Raw genomic sequence first — 17,622 nt, forward strand, 5'->3', positions numbered from 1 at the left:
TTTTTATTAGCCTTGGTCCAAACTGCACTTCTCCCACTTGTCTGAACGACAAATGTCGTACTGAGTTCAAGCAGAGCTATCTTCAGCAGCACCACTCTAAACATCAGAGCCACCCTTTCCCAGAAATGGTTTCGAAAGCACCACCTCTCCCGCCGCTCCTCAGAAACAACCATGTCTCCCAAGAGTTGCGGACAAAAGATTTTGGAGTGCTAGTTCCCATCCACCTCTCAGTCTTTTTTCCTTAAGACACCACTGCACCAGTTCATCCCCCGAAGGGCAATCCCTTTGCAGCCCTTTCAGTCCAGGGTTTCCTGCCTTGCTGCCCTCGAGACAGGAAATGGGGGTGCTGGCACTACCTTGAGTGAAGCTAGTGGGTGGTCGGGTCCAAGAAGGCTCCAATGGAAGGCAGCCAAATCTTCATCTGGAAGGATGTGGTTCCCTGGGAGCAAAAAGGGGATAATAACTGAACAACTGCCAACAAACAAGAGGATTCAAACCCTCTTCCCCCCCCCCCCAATCCATTTCTCTGCCTTTCCAATAGGTAAAGCACAGGTATGCAGAAACAGGTCTCACTGGATTGAACCTGCTAGAGTTAAGGTTGAAGCACATTAAGTACAGCATGCTGCTAAAGACTCTCCTGCACACAACACACACATATCTACATTCTAGTACTGTATAGAAGTTATATACTTTTGCATGGAGGTGGCGCTATGGTTAAACCACTGAGCCTAGGGCTTGCTGATCAGAAGGTCGGCGGTTCGAATCCCTGTGACGGGGTGAGCTCCCGTTGCTTGGTCCCAGCTCCTGCCAACCTAGCAGTTCGAAAGCACATCAAAATGCAAGTAGATAAATAGGAACCGCTACAGCGGGAAGGTAAACGGCGTTTCCATGTGCTGCTCTGGTTTGCCAGAAGCGGCTTTGTCATGCCTGCCACATGACCTGGAAGCTATACGCCGGCTCCCTCGGCCAATAATGCGAGATGAGCGCGCAACCCCAGAGTCGGTCACGACTGGACCTAATGGTCAGGGGTCCCTTTACCTTTTATATAATTTGCACATGTTCCTCCAGCTGAAACAAAGTACAAACTGAATCCAAGCCCAACAAAGATGGCGAAAGTCCATAAGGAAAGTGTGCCTGGAGTTATCAATACCTCATTCTGAGAGGAGCAACTTGAATTCTCTGTCCACATTCAATTTCTCTCTGTGGAAGCTTCTTGTGCCAGCAATGACCCAGAAACTGCAAGCACATTTGGCTCCAATCCACGTTCTAGACTTCTGCCAGTATAGTGTTCAGCTGGAGTCATAGCTATTGTTCTTATGGCCTTGACCATAGGTATGGTGGACCACTTACAGAACCACTTTCCAGATGCTCCCACAGCCTCACTCAAAGCCTTTTCCCTGAGGAAAATATTAAGCACTCATGCCCTGAACAGAATTTAAGTTCTCTCTCATCTTCACTGGACATTCCTCTTCTTTCTCATATTGAAAAGACACACATTGGTGAGGGGCTGTAGCTGCCATCCCAGTTAAAAATACCTTATCCTGGAGAGCTCCTGCCAGTCAGAGCAGACAATACTAGGCGGGATGGTCTAACTCTGCACGGATCCAATATAGCAGAAGGCGGCTTCATATGTTCAGACAACCTTCTGGTTTCTTTCTAGTTCCTGCCAATACTAGTGCAGTGTAGTGATTTAGCGTGTTGCACTAGGACCCCACTCAGCCATGAATGGTGACCTTGGGCCAATCAGTCTCTTAGCCTAACCTACCTCACAGGGTTGTGGTGAAGATAATTAAGGGTGGCGGTGAAGAACCATGTGTCCCACCTTGAGCTCCTTGGAGGAAAGGTGAGATATAAATGTAATAATTAGATAAATAAATACACAGCAGCCCTTCGCCAATATCTGGACACATCCTAACCCTCTTTTTCTTTCCCCCCAGATCAGATACTCCCAACTTGAGTAGCACCAAACATTGAAGTTGGGGGGAAGTTGGGAGTTTGAAAATGATTTTAGCACCTGTGATTTGACAGCCCTTCCTGGGTGTCTCTTAAGCCCAAGAGATACCAGACATTCCATCTGTAAAATTAAGCTGGATCTTGGCTTTGCCCAGAGACACCCTGGGAATGCTATAGTTAGGCAGAGAAAAGGTTGTGTGTGAAACATTTAACTAACACAATTTTTGAGAACTTGTACCCCTCATTTTAGTGGGACGCGGGTGGCGCTGTGGGTTAAACCACAGAGCCTAGGGCTTGCCAATCAGAAGGTCGGCGGTTTGAATTCCCGCGACGGGATGAGCTCCCCTTGCTCGGTCCCTGCTCCTGCCAACCTAGCAGTTCGAAGGCACGCTACAGTGGGAAGGTAAACGCCATTTCTGTGTGCTGCTCTGGTTCGCCAGAAGCGACTTTGTCATGCTGGTCACATGACCTGGAAGCTGTACGTCGGCTTCCTCGGCCAATAACGCGAGATCAGCGCCGCAACCTCATAGTCAGTCACGACTGGACCTAATGGTCAGGGGTCCCTTTACCCCTCATTTTAAAGTCAAGACACTGAAATATATGTTGCTGAACTGTGCCACTGCCTACTCCTGCTGATTTTATGTTTCACTCTTTTTACAGCCTTCACAACAACTGTGGGAGGTGAGTTAGGCCAAGGGAGAGCATCTTGCTCATGGCTGCCTAGTGAGCTTTTTGCCCAAGCAGGGAATTGGACCTAAGCCTCTGAAACCTTCACTCACTTCACCACTCAGCCAATCCAGTTTCAACATACCTAGCAAGGCAGCAAAGATGGGAAAGCTGCTTAGCTTGAGGCCCAGCTGCTTGGCCACTTCTTGCATCAGGAACTGGTTGGTGGTGAGGTTCTTGCCATTCCAGCTCAGTTTGAGGGCATGGGAGCTATAATAGGAGGGTATGTTGCAGAGGGCATACTCAGAGTCATGGGCAATGAGCCCATGGAAACCATTCTCCCGGAAGAAGGATACCACTTCCTGATGGTGATCCTCCAGGCTCTGGAACACCTGCAGAAAAGAAGGGACACGGCTGAGTAAAAAGGCACACTGCAGCAAAGCTCTTTCGTGCTTTCTGTTAAGCCCACCCAGTACAGAATTCACTTCAGGGCAATTCCTTCACAGACTCCATCTGCTTATATACGCAGGAAAGCGGCTCACTTCCCTTTGGAAGCTGAAAGGTATGGCATGTGAATATCAAAAATGTCATCAGAACAATGTCTGGACATCATGTGTTTCAGTTTCATGCTGTTCGGCAAACTCTGGTTAAAGTTAACCATGGTCTGTGATAAATTCAGGGCAAATATAACACTAAAGAGGAAGGAGAATTAGAAGGGGGAAGGGAGTGGGAAGGAGGAGGGCCCTATCTCTTAACCATAATTAGGAGGTTGTAAAATATTACATGTACACTAGATTTAGGTGTTGACAATTTTCAAGAGAGACCCCACACTACAGGTTTTATCTCATATCAAGTGGGTCAACAGCCTTCCTGCCTTCCTTCCTTGTTTCTCAAGAAAAAGACATATAAATTACACCAGAGATTACTGCTATGCTGCTTGCATGTGCCATCTGGCATCCATGAATTTCTGAGTTTTTCTATTCCCTTCCCCCTTTGGTCATGAGGTGGTGAAGATGGTTACCTGTTTCTCACTTGAAAAGTACATAGGGCTGAAGGGGGAAGCTGGAAGAGTGATTTTCTTTGTCACTTCCCTTTTCAGCTCTATGTGCTTCTCAGGACTCACAGTCCCAGACCTGACTTTTACCTAGACCCCTTGGGAAAGAGAAGTGTGTGCACTTCTATCGTTCAGTCCTGGTGGTATGAGGGTGGAGAAGAGAAGTTATCAGAAAGCATGACACCCACAGCACTCACTCCAATTGTGCCCAGAGGCCCAAAATGGTTGGCACCCGTAACCTATACAGTTAATGGTTTACTGTGATTCCCTACATATTTCTCAAGAGGGGAAAGAGGCTGGAAAGCTATTTTAGTGTGAGAAAGAAACCAAGCAAAACCAACTGGAAGCAAAACAGAAACTCTTAAAAACCAAAGGTGATTAATGGCAAAGCAGCAAGAACATGGCTGTTTATAATCTTTCAAATCAGGATTTTAAAAAACAATATAAAGGCAGATCCTGTTTCTTTGACAACCCTATTATCCAACTACTGAACATTTAAGGGATTGGGTCCTGTCACTGTAATCTTAAGGCTTTATTCCTCTGCCCCAACCCAAAAATAAATAAATTATTTGACATTTAATGGGAAGCAAGACATTACTCTTGCTATAAATGGCGGCCACTAGCATTTCCTTGGTGATCGTTAGTCCTTTAGCTGAAATCTTTAGCCCTTTCAGAACAACATTTTGCAAACCCCTGAGGCTTAAAGATCCTGTAACCAAAAAACATGAAAAGGGCCTCCTGAAGATGATGCAGAAGTATTTGCTAAGGAGGGTTAATGGATAAAATGATGGAATTCATTCCTACAAAACACAGTGATGGTTCACTAGCTCAATTAGCTTGTATAAACTATTTTTTGTCAAATTCATTGAGAATATGACCATCCATACTCACATCCATGATGGAGAAATACCTTTGATATTCAGAGGCATAAAACCTACTGAATACCAGGAGCAAGCCATCACCTGTGTGCTCCCAAAGGCTAGGCTGATAGCTAGACTACATAGACATCAGGCTGATTCAGCAAAGCTGGCTGCCTTCTCCCACCTGCAATTTTGGAAATTTAACTTCATTGGATCAGAAACCAGGGTGGATTTGATTTAAATCAAACTGATTTAAATCATGATTTAAATCACGATTTAAATCACTAGTCAGTAAGGCTTGATTTAAATCATAGTCGATTTAAATCACATGAAAAACTTAAATACTGTCCACTCCAAACAATCAGAAAAATATTGTTTCTATTCTATTCACTGAACTTCTTGAAACTGAGCACTGAAGGGGTTGTTTCTGTATTCATAGGTTTGTAGAACAATAGGATTAAGGTCTTTTTCTCAACTCTGTTCATGTTATAACATTTTTGCTGTGAAGAAGAGGCATATGATCTCTGTTGAGTCAAATTCAGTTTTGAGAACTGCAAAAGTAAACCAAGCATCTGTGATAATATCTTGTAGGCAGAGAATCTGCCCAATAATCTTACAAAAACCTCTGGAAGAGCATGACATTGTGAATGGATTAATGGCATTTATTTACCCCCAAAAATAAACATATACAACCTTATTCTACATAATTAAAAAACTAATCTTTATTTCATGGTGGAATAACCTTTGGATGGTAATATATTTTCCTCAAAAAGCATTTTATTTTTTAAAAAATCCGATTTAAATCAAAAAAATCGATTTAAATCAAAAAAATCCGATTTAAATCAAAAAAATCCGATTTTTTTGATTTTTTTAAAAAAATCATTGATTTTTATCCACCCTGTCAGAAACCCAAGTGTGCCTCTGTTTCTCCTGCTATCTCTCAAACATCTGTCAATTTTTATTTTTATTTTTGTCCTTTCCTGTTTCCTGCATAGAATGATTCCACATGCACCCACCCAGTAAATACAGAATGCTGGTATTGCTGCCGATTGTTTTGCTTCATCCAAGAGCTTAAATCATTCTCTATCCTTCCTTTCTTATAGGTTCAGTGCCCTAAGAAACATTAGGAGCCATAGCAATCATCAGAAAAATAGCAAGACAAGTACCAAAATACTGATATGCATTTATCTGTATGTTACCAACATCTAGCATCATCACAATCTGTCCCCACACAGGCCAACAATAAGGCACAATAATTTCAAGACAGTGTTAGAACTTCACCAGGCGCCAGGTGTGTTTTGCGACTGGAGCAAGTCCAATTGTGACCACATGGAGATCTCTGGGTGCCAGGTTGGCGACTCACATCTCCATCTGGCTGCCCCTCCAACTTTCTTAAGCAGGTAAGCAGAAGAGCTTATTTATTGCATTTGTACCCCACCTTTTTCTCCAGGGAGTCCATGGTTCACCCCCCCCTCCTAAGTTAATTCCTACAATGACCCTATGAGGTAGGTTGAGAGGCTGTGACTGGTCCATGGTCTCCCAGTGAGCTTCAAGACTGAGTGGGGATTTGAACCCTGATCTCCTAGGTCCTGGTCTGATACTCAACCACTACACCACCCTGGCTTCCTAGAGTATTCCTGCTATGGGGCAGCTATATAAATTAGAAAGGTAAATAAATATGGGGAAAATCAAATGTCCCTTAGAGAAGGATCTGAAATACCGTGTTTCTCATATTTTAAGGCATACCTACAAAATAAGCCATGGCAGGGTTTCCAAGGGTTGGTGAAATATAAGGCATATCCCGAGAATAAGCCGTACCGGGTTGTGGTGGGAGGAAAAGGAAGATGCTGCTGCCACGAAGAGGAGCCACGAAGCCTCCAACACGAGGCAGCCGCTTCTCCGGGCTGCCTCAGACGGACGCCCCGCCACCTTCCCCCGCCACCGCGTCTTGCCGCGAAAAGCCGGCACTGAACGCAACTTCGGAGGTCTCCGAAGTTGCGTTCAGTGCCGGGGGAGGCAGGCAAGACGCGGCGGCGGGGGAAGATCTTCCCCCGCCAACGCTTGTCGCTGGCATGGGGCTTGGCAGCGGTGGGGGAAAGGCGCAGGATCGTTCCTTCGCCTTTCCCCCACCCCGCCCGACAGAGCCGGATCCGACAAAGCTTCTTGCTGTACCATACGTAATAAAAATAAGACATCAAAATAAGCCATGCTGTGTTTTTTTGAGGAAAAATAAATATAAGACGGTGTCTTATAATATGAGAAACACGGGTATTTTCCTTGAAGCTTGAATTTGTTTTATTCTGGATTCTTTTATTTGTTGTTTTAATGCGTTGTAAACGGCTTTGATATTTTTTATTTAAAATATAGAACAGTATAGAAATGAAGCAAATAATAACAACAAATTTCATTTTTAAAAAGATGCATAGACATTGTGTTGTGGCAACCATAACCCAGGTTTAAGGCACCATTTGGTGATTAGCTGATATACCTGAGTTTCTAACACCGTTTCAGGACCACCCATCCACACTTCGAAAAGACTGCACTCCTAAGGTAACACACTCACATGGTAGGTCACCGAAAGCCAAATTACATTCCAAAAATGAACAACAAGACAATTTGAAAAGTTATTTCTCATTACTAAAATCTTAGTTTAAGAGATTAAAGCCACAATCATGATAGACAGCACACAACATGGCCTCTGCTCCAGTACACAGTCCCCTAGTTTTTTCTTTTAAGGAAGGGGGGGGGGAGAAAAGCAAGTTCCTAGATCTCTCCCTCCCTCTCTCTCTTTTTTACAGGAAGAGAACCTTAAAAACATGAAGGGCTATATATGCTAAATGCCTACAAGTGACATGGTATCTCAGTATAGAATCCAGCAGAAAGTTGCAGTACTTCACTGTGTATGAATCCCCATCTTTCCACATGTCTCTCTTGCTTTATATCCACACACTTACTGCTTCCAACCATTTTAAGAGCCTCACTCCCTGCTCTCCCATGACACACAGTATTGAAAACAAAATGGTTTCGTGCAATAGAGCAAAATTTAGACACACAGGCTGCATATCATAATGGACTTGAAGCACTGATTCTGAACTAAAAATGAACAGGGAGAATGGAATGGAATGCTCGGCAGCAAACTATTAAGAACTTTTGCTCTGATTTGAGGCGTCAGTTCCCTTCAATCCATCCAGCCCACAATATACAGAAATACAGAAATACACAGCATCCAAAGAGCTACTTCTATACTAGCCCAGGCTTGGGCATACCCAGTGTGTTTCCATTCCTCTTTTCTCTGCCCCCCCCCCAACCCTGACACAATGGAATAGCCGACCAACCTGGATTATTATAATCTGCTTTTGAAATCTCCCTCGGTTTTCAAAACTGCTCTGTGGTATGGGAACTAACATTTTGATAAGTCCAAGTTCAAAGCTTCTTTGGATGTATGGGACTTAATGTGGAATTGTTTGGATCCTGCCCACTGCAGATAACTGTACAACACCAAAACCTAGTGGGGTTCAACTGTTTCCCACCCCTAAGATTTAAAGTATGTTTTATGTCTCACTGATTTCAAATGGAGTGATTTAAGGGCAGATTCAACCCTCTCTCTGAAATCAACAGGGCTTTATTAAAAGTGTGTGCCCAATATTGTAAAACTGCTTTTCCAAATGCACTCAAAGTGGTGCTGAGAACACACTTTTTTTATTAAAAAAGGGGTTTATCATTTATTAAATGAGGCTGTATTTAAAGCTCATCTGTTTCAGGTCAGCTGTTTCCAAAGCTTATTCAACTTCAGCTGATCTCCAAGCCTTTGCTTGCCAATTTACCTTTGGCCTCAGGAGGTTACATGCAGCTATTTGAGGGAATTTAGCTGAAATCCAGTATTCTCCATCTGCAGCTAGACACGTTGCTCCAAGCACGCCATAAGAACAGTCTTGTTGGATCATACCAAAGGCCCATCTAGTCTGCATCCTATTTTCACACTGGCCAAGGAGTTGCTTGTGCTTCTTGTAAGTGTCTTTAATGTGTGTCTTTAAAAAGGTCAACCCATCAGGTTCTACACAGGAGATGGGCAGCTTATTCAACACTGAACGCTGTGACCAATTTCATATCTCACACATGAATGACAGAAATTGCACTGCATTTTTAAATGATCCTAAAAGATAACCAAGCTCCAGTTCACCATGGGCATACTGCAGATATTCTGCAGTACTAGATTTCCCAAATGGCTATCCTCAAATGTGAAAAACTTGCTGATCAACACTTGGAAAACCCTGGTAACAGGGACCTAGAAATCACAAGGATTGGATATACAACTTTGGGCTTGCCTTTAGTTGCTTTACACACAGCTTTGAAAGGTGTGTATGAGAGAGAAGAGAGACAGACAGACAGAGGGAGGGAGGGACTAACTAATGCAGGCTTCCTCAAACTCCGCCCTCCAGATGTTTTTGGCCTACAACTCCCACGGTCCCTAGCTAGCAGGACCAGTGGTCAGGGATGATGGGAATTGTAGTCTCAAAATATCTGGAGGGCCGAGTTTGAGGAAGTCTGAACTAATGTGTCTTTTACATTCTTAAATCGCTTTGCAAACATTAGCTCAGTAATCATGACACCAACCCTGTAAGGTTTATTGTCAGCATATAGGAGGGATCATATGAGAGGCTGAGAGAACAGTGGCTTGCCTGAGACCACATAGCAAGTTCGTGGCTGAAGTGAGATTTGAACGTGGAACTTCCTGGCCTCATGCTAACACCACTATGTGATACCAGCTGACATGGGACTAGCTCACACACCCACTTTTCCCACTGCTGATGCTGCTACTGCTACTTAATTCTATTCCCACTGCTCACAAACATCTGCCTACAGAGAGCTTTTTGATTGTCATTTCAACCAACCCCCTAACCTTGTAAGGATAATGTCAAATGCTGTGCAACATCCAGGACTCCAGGGCAACATAGAGACTTCTCTTGGTCAAGTTCAGATTTGAATTCCAGTTGCCAACCAAAGACTACATGAAGCACTGCATCAAATCATGCTGTAAGGGGATTCACCAATTCTTGTTCTTCCTGAGTGTGTCTGTATTACCTACAATTGGGGGGGGGGAGCGACGGGACTACCCTATATTGCCTTACATTACTTCATCTAATGTACTTCTGCCATTTGCCCACTGCTAATTATGGGGAGCAAACAATCACCCTTCACAGGGTAAAATGATTCAAATATATTTTGATATGGATTAGCAGTATAATGCTTTAGACTAGAGCACTTCTCTGTGAGCATGAGGGTGTGGGTTCTAATCCTGTTGAATGTCATTTTCTTGTATAAAGCTTCTTGTAGTACGCACCTTGCTCTTATACCAGAAGCCTACAGAAGCAACTGCACATCCAACTGCACATCCAACTGTGCCCTAGATACTAACTTTAGGTGTTGGTCCAGTCTACATTTTTCTAGCAAATTTTAGTTTTCCTAGCAAAAATAAACAGTATAGAGTTTATACAGCCACAGAAAACTCAACCCATAAGGGACACTTTGCTAATTTCAATCCTACAATTGTCCAGGCTTGGCTTAAATAGGTGGCGCAAACACTCTTGCTATTATTTCTTATTGCACAGATGGTCACATAGAAGATCTGCCCAGAATTAGTCATGTTATTCTTTCAGCCGAACACAAATCTAATGCCAAAAACCTTGGCTTCAAAAATATTAATGAATCAATTAAAGAGAGATTACAAAATTTTAAGTACTTAAAAATAGAATAAAGAAGGAGAAGGGGCAGAATGTAGCAGGCTTGAAAAATGGATGGCTAGCATGAAAAGACACAGTACAAATTTGGTTAAAAAGCTGTCAGTCACTTGTGGTATGGAAGAATTGCAGCCTGTGGTAACTTTGTAAAAACTGTGCCTGTGGTAAGGAAGAATTTCTTCCAGATGACCAAGCAGTGGAGGTTTTATAACTAGGTAGAAAACTGACTATTCAGGCTGCCAATACGTCATAAATCGGGGTGAGGAAAACTGTGGCTCTCCAGATGTTGCTGGCTGGTGCTAATGGGAAATGAAAGCCATTGATATCTAGAAGGCTACATGTTCTCCACCCCTGCCCAGTGAAAACAGATGCACTTGGATGGACAACATAGCACACGTTTTTCAGTTAGAAACTTCTGCATAATTTATTTTTATATTTTGCAAGGCCAGGCTATAAGTCAAGAAGGATGCTCCACTGATTGATGTTTGGCTCTCAGGTGAACTACAACTCACATATTGACTTTGCCAGGAACACAATAGTCTCTAGGCTTTAGAATTTAAAATGTGTAGGGCAAAATAAAAGGTTAAGAGATATCAGTGGCAGACAAGGTGAGAGCGACACCTTTGCAAAATTCGTAGGCAGAGGGCCTTAATTGTAAGGGAAAGTGCCAGAAAGTGCAACAGGTGCTGAGTGACAAGGAATTCTGAAATAGAAAGAAATTTGGAAAACCATGATGGGAAACAGATAAATGAAATATAACAAAAATGCCCACTAAAATGGTAGTCGGGAAACAATGAGCGTGAAGAAGTGCAAGAACCAACAGAGATGGTCAACGTTTCCAAAGCAGAACTCTACAAAATGCAATGGGATGCGTTTGGGATGGTCGTGTGGGCCTTACCTTGACCCGGAATCGAATCATGGCCAAACGGACGCAGTGCCCCAAGCAGGCCGGGGGAAGGAACCAGGCCCGGGGTGGCGGGGTACCCTTGTTGCCCACATGCCCAGCAATGAGCTGGGCTGTCTGTCTCTCCGCCTGCGCCTTCCTGCCCCACTCAGGCAGCCTCTCCTTCCCGAGCCCTCCGTTGAAGATGACAGCCAGCTCTAGCCCGCCTTGGTAGAGGCAGGCCTGCGAAAGGGCAGCCAGGTAGCCCACCATAGCATTCCACTGGCCCCCACACACCCAGTCCGTCTGGTAGCCGCCGTAGAGACGCTGCAAGGCCGAATCTGCATCCACCAGGAGCCGAGCTGGGCACGGGCCGGCTCCTGGGCCGGGCAAGCCGGGCGAGGGCTGCGGGTGACCGTAGGGGCCAGCACCGACCACAGCTCCCAGGCCTGGCGCGGCCCCGGCGGGGTGCGGGTAGCCGGCAGGGGGGTGGAAGGCGGCGCAGTAGGCAGGGCCCCCGCCTCCACGGCCCCCGACGGCCCGCGCCAGCTTCAACAGGTCCACGGGCACCACAGCCCCCGGGCAGCGCTTTTCCACGAACTCTTGGAAGCCTTGCACCCCCATGGCCGCGCGCAGCGGAGGGGTGCAGGCCCCACTTCCGCGACGGGGCGGGCACCCCCGGAACCAGGACCTGGCACAGTCAGAGCTGCTCCAGCTCCTGGCGCTTCGCTCCTCACAGCGCCCGGTTCGTGGGAATGGACGCAGCCGCCATGTTGTAGCTTTCTTCTCCTTCTCCTCCTCCTCCTCCGCTCCTCCTCCTTCCCCCACAGCAAAAAACGGAGCCCGTCGGGAAGTGTAGTCCCGTTTCTGCTCGGTCTCTTATTAAGTCAGAAGAACCATGCAAGGCGGCACCGACTACAACTCCCGGCACGGCGGGAAAGGCGCCATCTTGTTATGATTTCTTCGCGCTTTCCAAGGGCCACATAGCTTCATGGGACTTGTAGTCTCAGGGAAAGCTGTTCTCTGGGCCGCCAAAAGCTGGAGTCGACCGACTTGAGACTACAAGTCCCGGTGGTCTGAGGGGTCCGCCATGTTTTTGTACGGACTTATCTCCCCCTTGTGAGTTTGCGCGGCCTCAAGGGAGGGGCGGAAGTCGGAGGCTCATTGCGAGTATAGACTTGCAAAGCGCCACAACCCCCAGCCAGTCCCGCGCGTCCTCATTTAAAGGCCTCCGCACGTTTTTGTTTCGCCGCTTGGTTTCACCGGCTCATGGGCAGTGCAGTTCCCCCACCTCGAAGAAAACAACATCGCTTCAGGGTTGGGCTCCACTAACGGGAGAAAGGCCACCCGGAAGGGGAGCGGGTGCCTGGTTGACCTTCGTTCGGCGCCATATTGTCACGTTTTATGTCCCGCTTGGCATGCTGGGAGACGTAGTCTGCGCGGCCGCGCGCTCCGGATCGCCCTGTCGAGGAGGAGGAGGGCGCTACCCAGCATCCTGTTCGCGCTTTGCATGGCCTCAGAGGAGCCGAGGCCGCCTCCGGGAGTCGCGCCGTGTTTGCTGGGAAGGACGTCGCCGACAGAATCAGGCGGGACTGGTTGCCAGGCAGACTGGCCCCGCCACGAGGGAAGGCGAGGTAACTGCATCGGGCAGCAGGATCCAGACGGGCAGCAGATCCCCGTGCAGCTCTTTCTTCCCCCGCTTGCTCCCGAAGCAGATCTTCACTCCGCTTCTTCCCCGGGAGGGAGGGTTGGGGCTTGTCCTGCCGCCAGGTAAACGAGAAGAGCCGCTTTCGCAGGATTCGCACAGGGCCCGAGACCCCAGCCCACGTATGACAGATGCACACGGAGCCCGGCGGGTGGGTCAGTGCGGAGGCAGCGTTGCGCAGTGGTTAGAGCGTCCTGACTAGGACCTGGGAGAGACTACGGTTCAGATCTCCCGCTCGGCCACGAAGCTCACTGGATTTGGGGGCGGGGAGCAGCTGCTGCCTCTCAGCCTAGCCTACTTAACAGGATAGTTGTGGGGTAGTAGCTGAGGATGGGGGAAAGCAGCATCCCTGGAAGAAAAAGTGGGGTCTAAATGCTACAAATGAAGAAACACGCACACCGGAAGAAAGCGCGGTAGATGAGCCAAATTTCTGAAAATGAGGGAATTAAAGGCCTAGAAAAGACCACTGCAATGTTGTCGGTGGTAACAAGACCATTGGGCCACAAGCCTCCCGTGAAAAGGAATAACTTCTCCCAGGGCAAACCATGCACTCCTACCTACCTGCCCAAGCACAGCCGGCACACATCTGCCAGGGAAGGCTGCATATTTCCCTGTGACATTTCGCCAGGTGGGGCTGCATGCTCAGCAGTGACAGAGCATCTTATGAAGGTTGCCAGACTTTGGCCCTCTTTTGGGGGGGGGGCAGCCCTCTAAGCAAGTTCGGAGCATTGTTTCCAGCCTGGAAACAGCCTGTTTTTAAACTGTTCTTAAAGGTAAAATACCCATGGCCATGTGTACGGTATTTTCTTCTTCTAATGCGAGGGTGGATTTAGGGGAGTTTCTCCTCTGTCTAGATACCGGTACCTCTTTTACCAACGTGCATTTATAGGGTGGGAGGGAACAATAAAAAGAACCACAGCCTCGATTGCACGGTGATCTCGTTCCGCAGTCCTCCACTGCTGGCAATTGGTAGGGGTGAAATTGCAACCATCCTCAGCAAAACGCTGCTAGCTTACAGCCAAGCCCTGCAGTGCCGTGGAGCTGTGCCTGAGGCAGCCATGCTAACCTACCTTCCCTGAGAAGCAAAGCAGCTGTGTCTGATAATAAACACAAAGAAATCCACACTCCCAGAGTGGATAATATTAGGACCAACCAACATTTCTTCAAAATAGCAGTCTAGCTGTGGGGTTTTCCATTACTCTTCATCCTTCTGGATATTAAATGTGTGAGGGTGTAATAGGAAAAAGCTTGCTTGAAATTGAAATCGCAATGTGTGCAATTTTACTCTTAGCATGGAAGATAGCAGGCTTAACTGGATGAGGCCCTAACACAGGCATCCCCAAACTTGCACTCCAGATGTTTTGGACTACAATTCCCATCTTCCCCGACCACTGGTCCTGTTAGCTAGGGATCATGGGAGTTGTAGGCCAAAACATCTGGAGGGCTGCAGTTTGGGGATGCCTGCTCTAACAGGTATTACACAGGTTTTAACTTGCACCCAGGTTCACCAAGTGGCTAATCCCCATAATGCAGGGATTGCCAATGTGCCATGGTACCCTCCATGTGTCTCCCTAGTGCCCACAAAGTCTCTTAATCCCATGCCCCCTGCTGCCCTCTTGAGTTGAAAGGAAGGTTTTTCTTCCTTGAGAGCTGAAGAAGTTAGAAGAATGACACTATTTTTCAACTCTGCTTTTCAAGGCTCAAATTTTGAGCTGGTCTGTGACCATAAATAAAATTGAATTGAAGGCTCAAATTCTACTGCATCAAAATTTTATCAAGACCCCTTGGGAAAGCGAGTGCATGTGTGTGCGTTCTTTTCAGTGTATGTGTGGTAATATTTGTGGGGCCGGGGGGGGGCAGTTGATGTCCATGACGCTCTACTCAAAAATCGGAATGTGCCCCACAGACCTAAAAGGGTTGGCTACCCTGTTCTAATGCTTTGCTTAATTTCCAATCTGATAAACAGTGCTGAAGAACTCAAAAACTTGTTTACTACTTTCCTAGTAAAGGTATTGCATAACCATGGATTTTAGAATACTTTTTACCCCACATGGCTGTTAAGAGGATAGATGGGGTTGGGGGACAGGATTTACACTGCCTTGTATGAAGGCCAAGATAAAATTATAGATAGTATTACATAGATACACATGCCACAACAAAGTAATAATTTGAATAATAGAATATTAGGGAGGGGGTTCTCTTGTGACTGATCAGGCCTGGATATAATCCATAACTTACCTTTATTAATTGAAAAATAAAGAATGAATCAGTTTTTAAAACAAAAACTAAAAGCACTTTTATCTACACTAGGTAAGAAGGTGCAAACTATTACAGCAGAAATTAAATAGATTGTTTTGAGGTAAGGGAATGCAACCACCCTGAATCTTGGTGTTTTCTTTTTCTACCTCTGGAATCTCTCTAGACTGCTGGTGTTTTAAATTTATATACTCATTTAACAGATTTTTCTACCATCCTAACAAAAAGTTTTCAGAGCACTCTTCAAAGTTACAAAGGAAGAGTGCATATTCAAGACATACTTCCTATCCCAAACTTCTATAGCTTTCACTCCTGAGGATAGATAGCCCCCTAGCCAATGTATCCAAAATGCAACGTATCAATGAATTAGTAGATGAATAAGTATTGCTAAGAAAGAAGCCACAATGCCCTAATATTTACACTGTATTTTCCAGCAATACTATTTATTTCCTATGGTTTTCCCTCACCCCTCTTTAGCAGAGATCACAGTAACATCCAGACTATATGTAATTGGTTTTTTTTTCAACACAGCCTTTATTTTCCTTTATAACAGTTTAAAAAAATATTTGTTAATGGTTGTGTACAAATGAAGTCAACTCACAGCTTGCAAAAATAATTAAAAAACACATGGAAACAACTGCTGATAAAAGACATTCGTTTTCTACCATAAAGTTCTGGGCTATGATTTTTCAAAAACTGGATGGGATGCCTCATCCCTGTTAACAATGAACCGGTCACCTGCATCCTCTATGCAGCCATAAAAATCTCAGCCTTAATGTAAAAAAGTAAAGAAAGGGTATTTAAAAAAATAAGTCCTAAGATGCTACATTAAAGTATAATTCACATACATAAAAAATATTTCTGAAATTCAGAAATTGTTAGCAAGTATGGAAATCTAAGGAGACATTTATTCACAGCATATACCTGAATTTATCATGCTGTTTTAGTAGGCCTGCATGCTCCTCAACAATCTCTAGCAAAAAAACAAACAAAAAACAGAATGAAAGACCTTTTTTAAATAGAATATAGTAGTTTTAACTGAGAGGTCTTTTGTTTGCTTGTTTGAAGCTGCATTAGGAACCTCAAAGACAATTGCACTTCCAAAATGGCTGCCAAAAATGTATGATTAGGAGTTCTCTAAGGCATAAATGAACCAAAACAACACCCTTCTAGGATGCTTTGAAAATACAAAAACAGAAGTTTGTTCCTAGTCTTGCAAATTAAATCTATGGCCCTTGAAGGGAGAATTAAAGCCTTACTCTTTTGCATTTTCGTCCAACAATTTATGTATATTTGTGCTTGCCTCTATCTGTGGTACAACTAGGATATATTTTACCACAGATTCCAATAAAAATGTTTTCCTTGCTACTTGACAGGACAGGGAAACCTCTTTTCCCCTCCTCTGCAGTCACCATCTTCTTCCTTCTGTCAGATGGAAGTGAGAAAAAAGAGCTTTGTATATAACAAGTGCCCTACAAGGGGTCGGTTGAAGCATAACAGGCCACATTGTGCTCCACAGGACTTTCTGCACTTTCTGCACCATCACTAAGGGCTACTTCATGCATAATATTTTTTCCTACATACAGGTAATCTCACTGTAGGAAAAGCATTGTCCATCATCATATGTGAATTATATGGCAAGTATACAGGTTCTTACAGGCACTGGCTTCCGAAGTCATGCTTTCTACTGACTTGCAGCAAAGCAGATGCCCATGGCCACATTCCACATTTTTCTACATGGAGATTATCTCTACATAAGAAATTCATCCTGTGAAGGAAGCATTTTATGCGGGAGGATACAAGTAAGGCCTCCATTTAGCAGACAGTTTATAAATTCATGCTTGGCCTTTTAAAGATTTTTTTTTATTGGAAACCAACTCCTTCCCCACCCCAAAAGAACAAAATAAATGGTGATTTAAAAGGGGGGATTTGTTCTTACATACTATATGCAATAATCATTGCTGGTTTAAGCTGGATCAGTTCCATTAGCTTCAATGAGAGCTGCAAGGTGGAAAGTAGAAAATGCTTAATGCCTTAAGAGCATTTTATTCTCAGGGCTCTAGGGGGAGCTGGGGCAGAATAGCATCCCATCAGTTGTACCAGGCCCTTGTGAACAACTGTTCACATGCAAGGAGTAGAATTTGGTTTGGTGAACCAATTTTATTGTACTACACTGCTCACAGTTATAGCTTCTTATAGAATAAAATGTGAATAAATTATAGGTGTGGGGTGGAATATAGACACCATACATATTTACTAAGAAGAATAGTTTTTAAAGACAACCAGGGGGCAGGGGATGACCCAAGTCTGTATAGTGACTCCTTACAGAATCAGTTTTGCTGTTCCACCATCTAATTGCTGTATAAGTATAAAAAGTACACAATCCTCCGCCCCCCCCCCGGCAAAAAAAAACCCACGACAACATTCCAGGAGAGATGCTAAACTGGACTTCAGTTGATTAACTGAAGCAACTTTGAAATCATACAATTCACCTTTAAAGAGGTACA

The 17,622-nt window shown here is 45.0% G+C and overlaps 1 protein-coding gene across 1 annotated transcript in view; it reads right to left on the reverse strand.

The window, feature by feature from the left end:
* FAM120C (family with sequence similarity 120 member C) overlaps nt 1-12,515 on the reverse strand; it is a 34,816-nt gene extending 22,301 nt beyond the window's left edge. The window contains exons 1-3 of the mRNA XM_035097491.2: nt 11,170-12,515; nt 2,765-3,011; nt 357-439 (exon numbers count right to left, since the gene is read on the reverse strand). Of these exons, the coding sequence (XP_034953382.1) occupies nt 357-439; nt 2,765-3,011; nt 11,170-11,778 (939 nt within the window). The 5' untranslated portion in view covers nt 11,779-12,515. The remainder of the gene's footprint in view (nt 1-356; nt 440-2,764; nt 3,012-11,169) is intronic.
* Between the last annotated feature and the right edge of the window lie 5,107 nt (nt 12,516-17,622).

This window comes from Zootoca vivipara, chromosome 16 (assembly GCF_963506605.1).
Source record: "Zootoca vivipara chromosome 16, rZooViv1.1, whole genome shotgun sequence".
In the NCBI taxonomy this organism is placed as follows: Eukaryota; Metazoa; Chordata; class Lepidosauria; order Squamata; family Lacertidae; genus Zootoca; species Zootoca vivipara.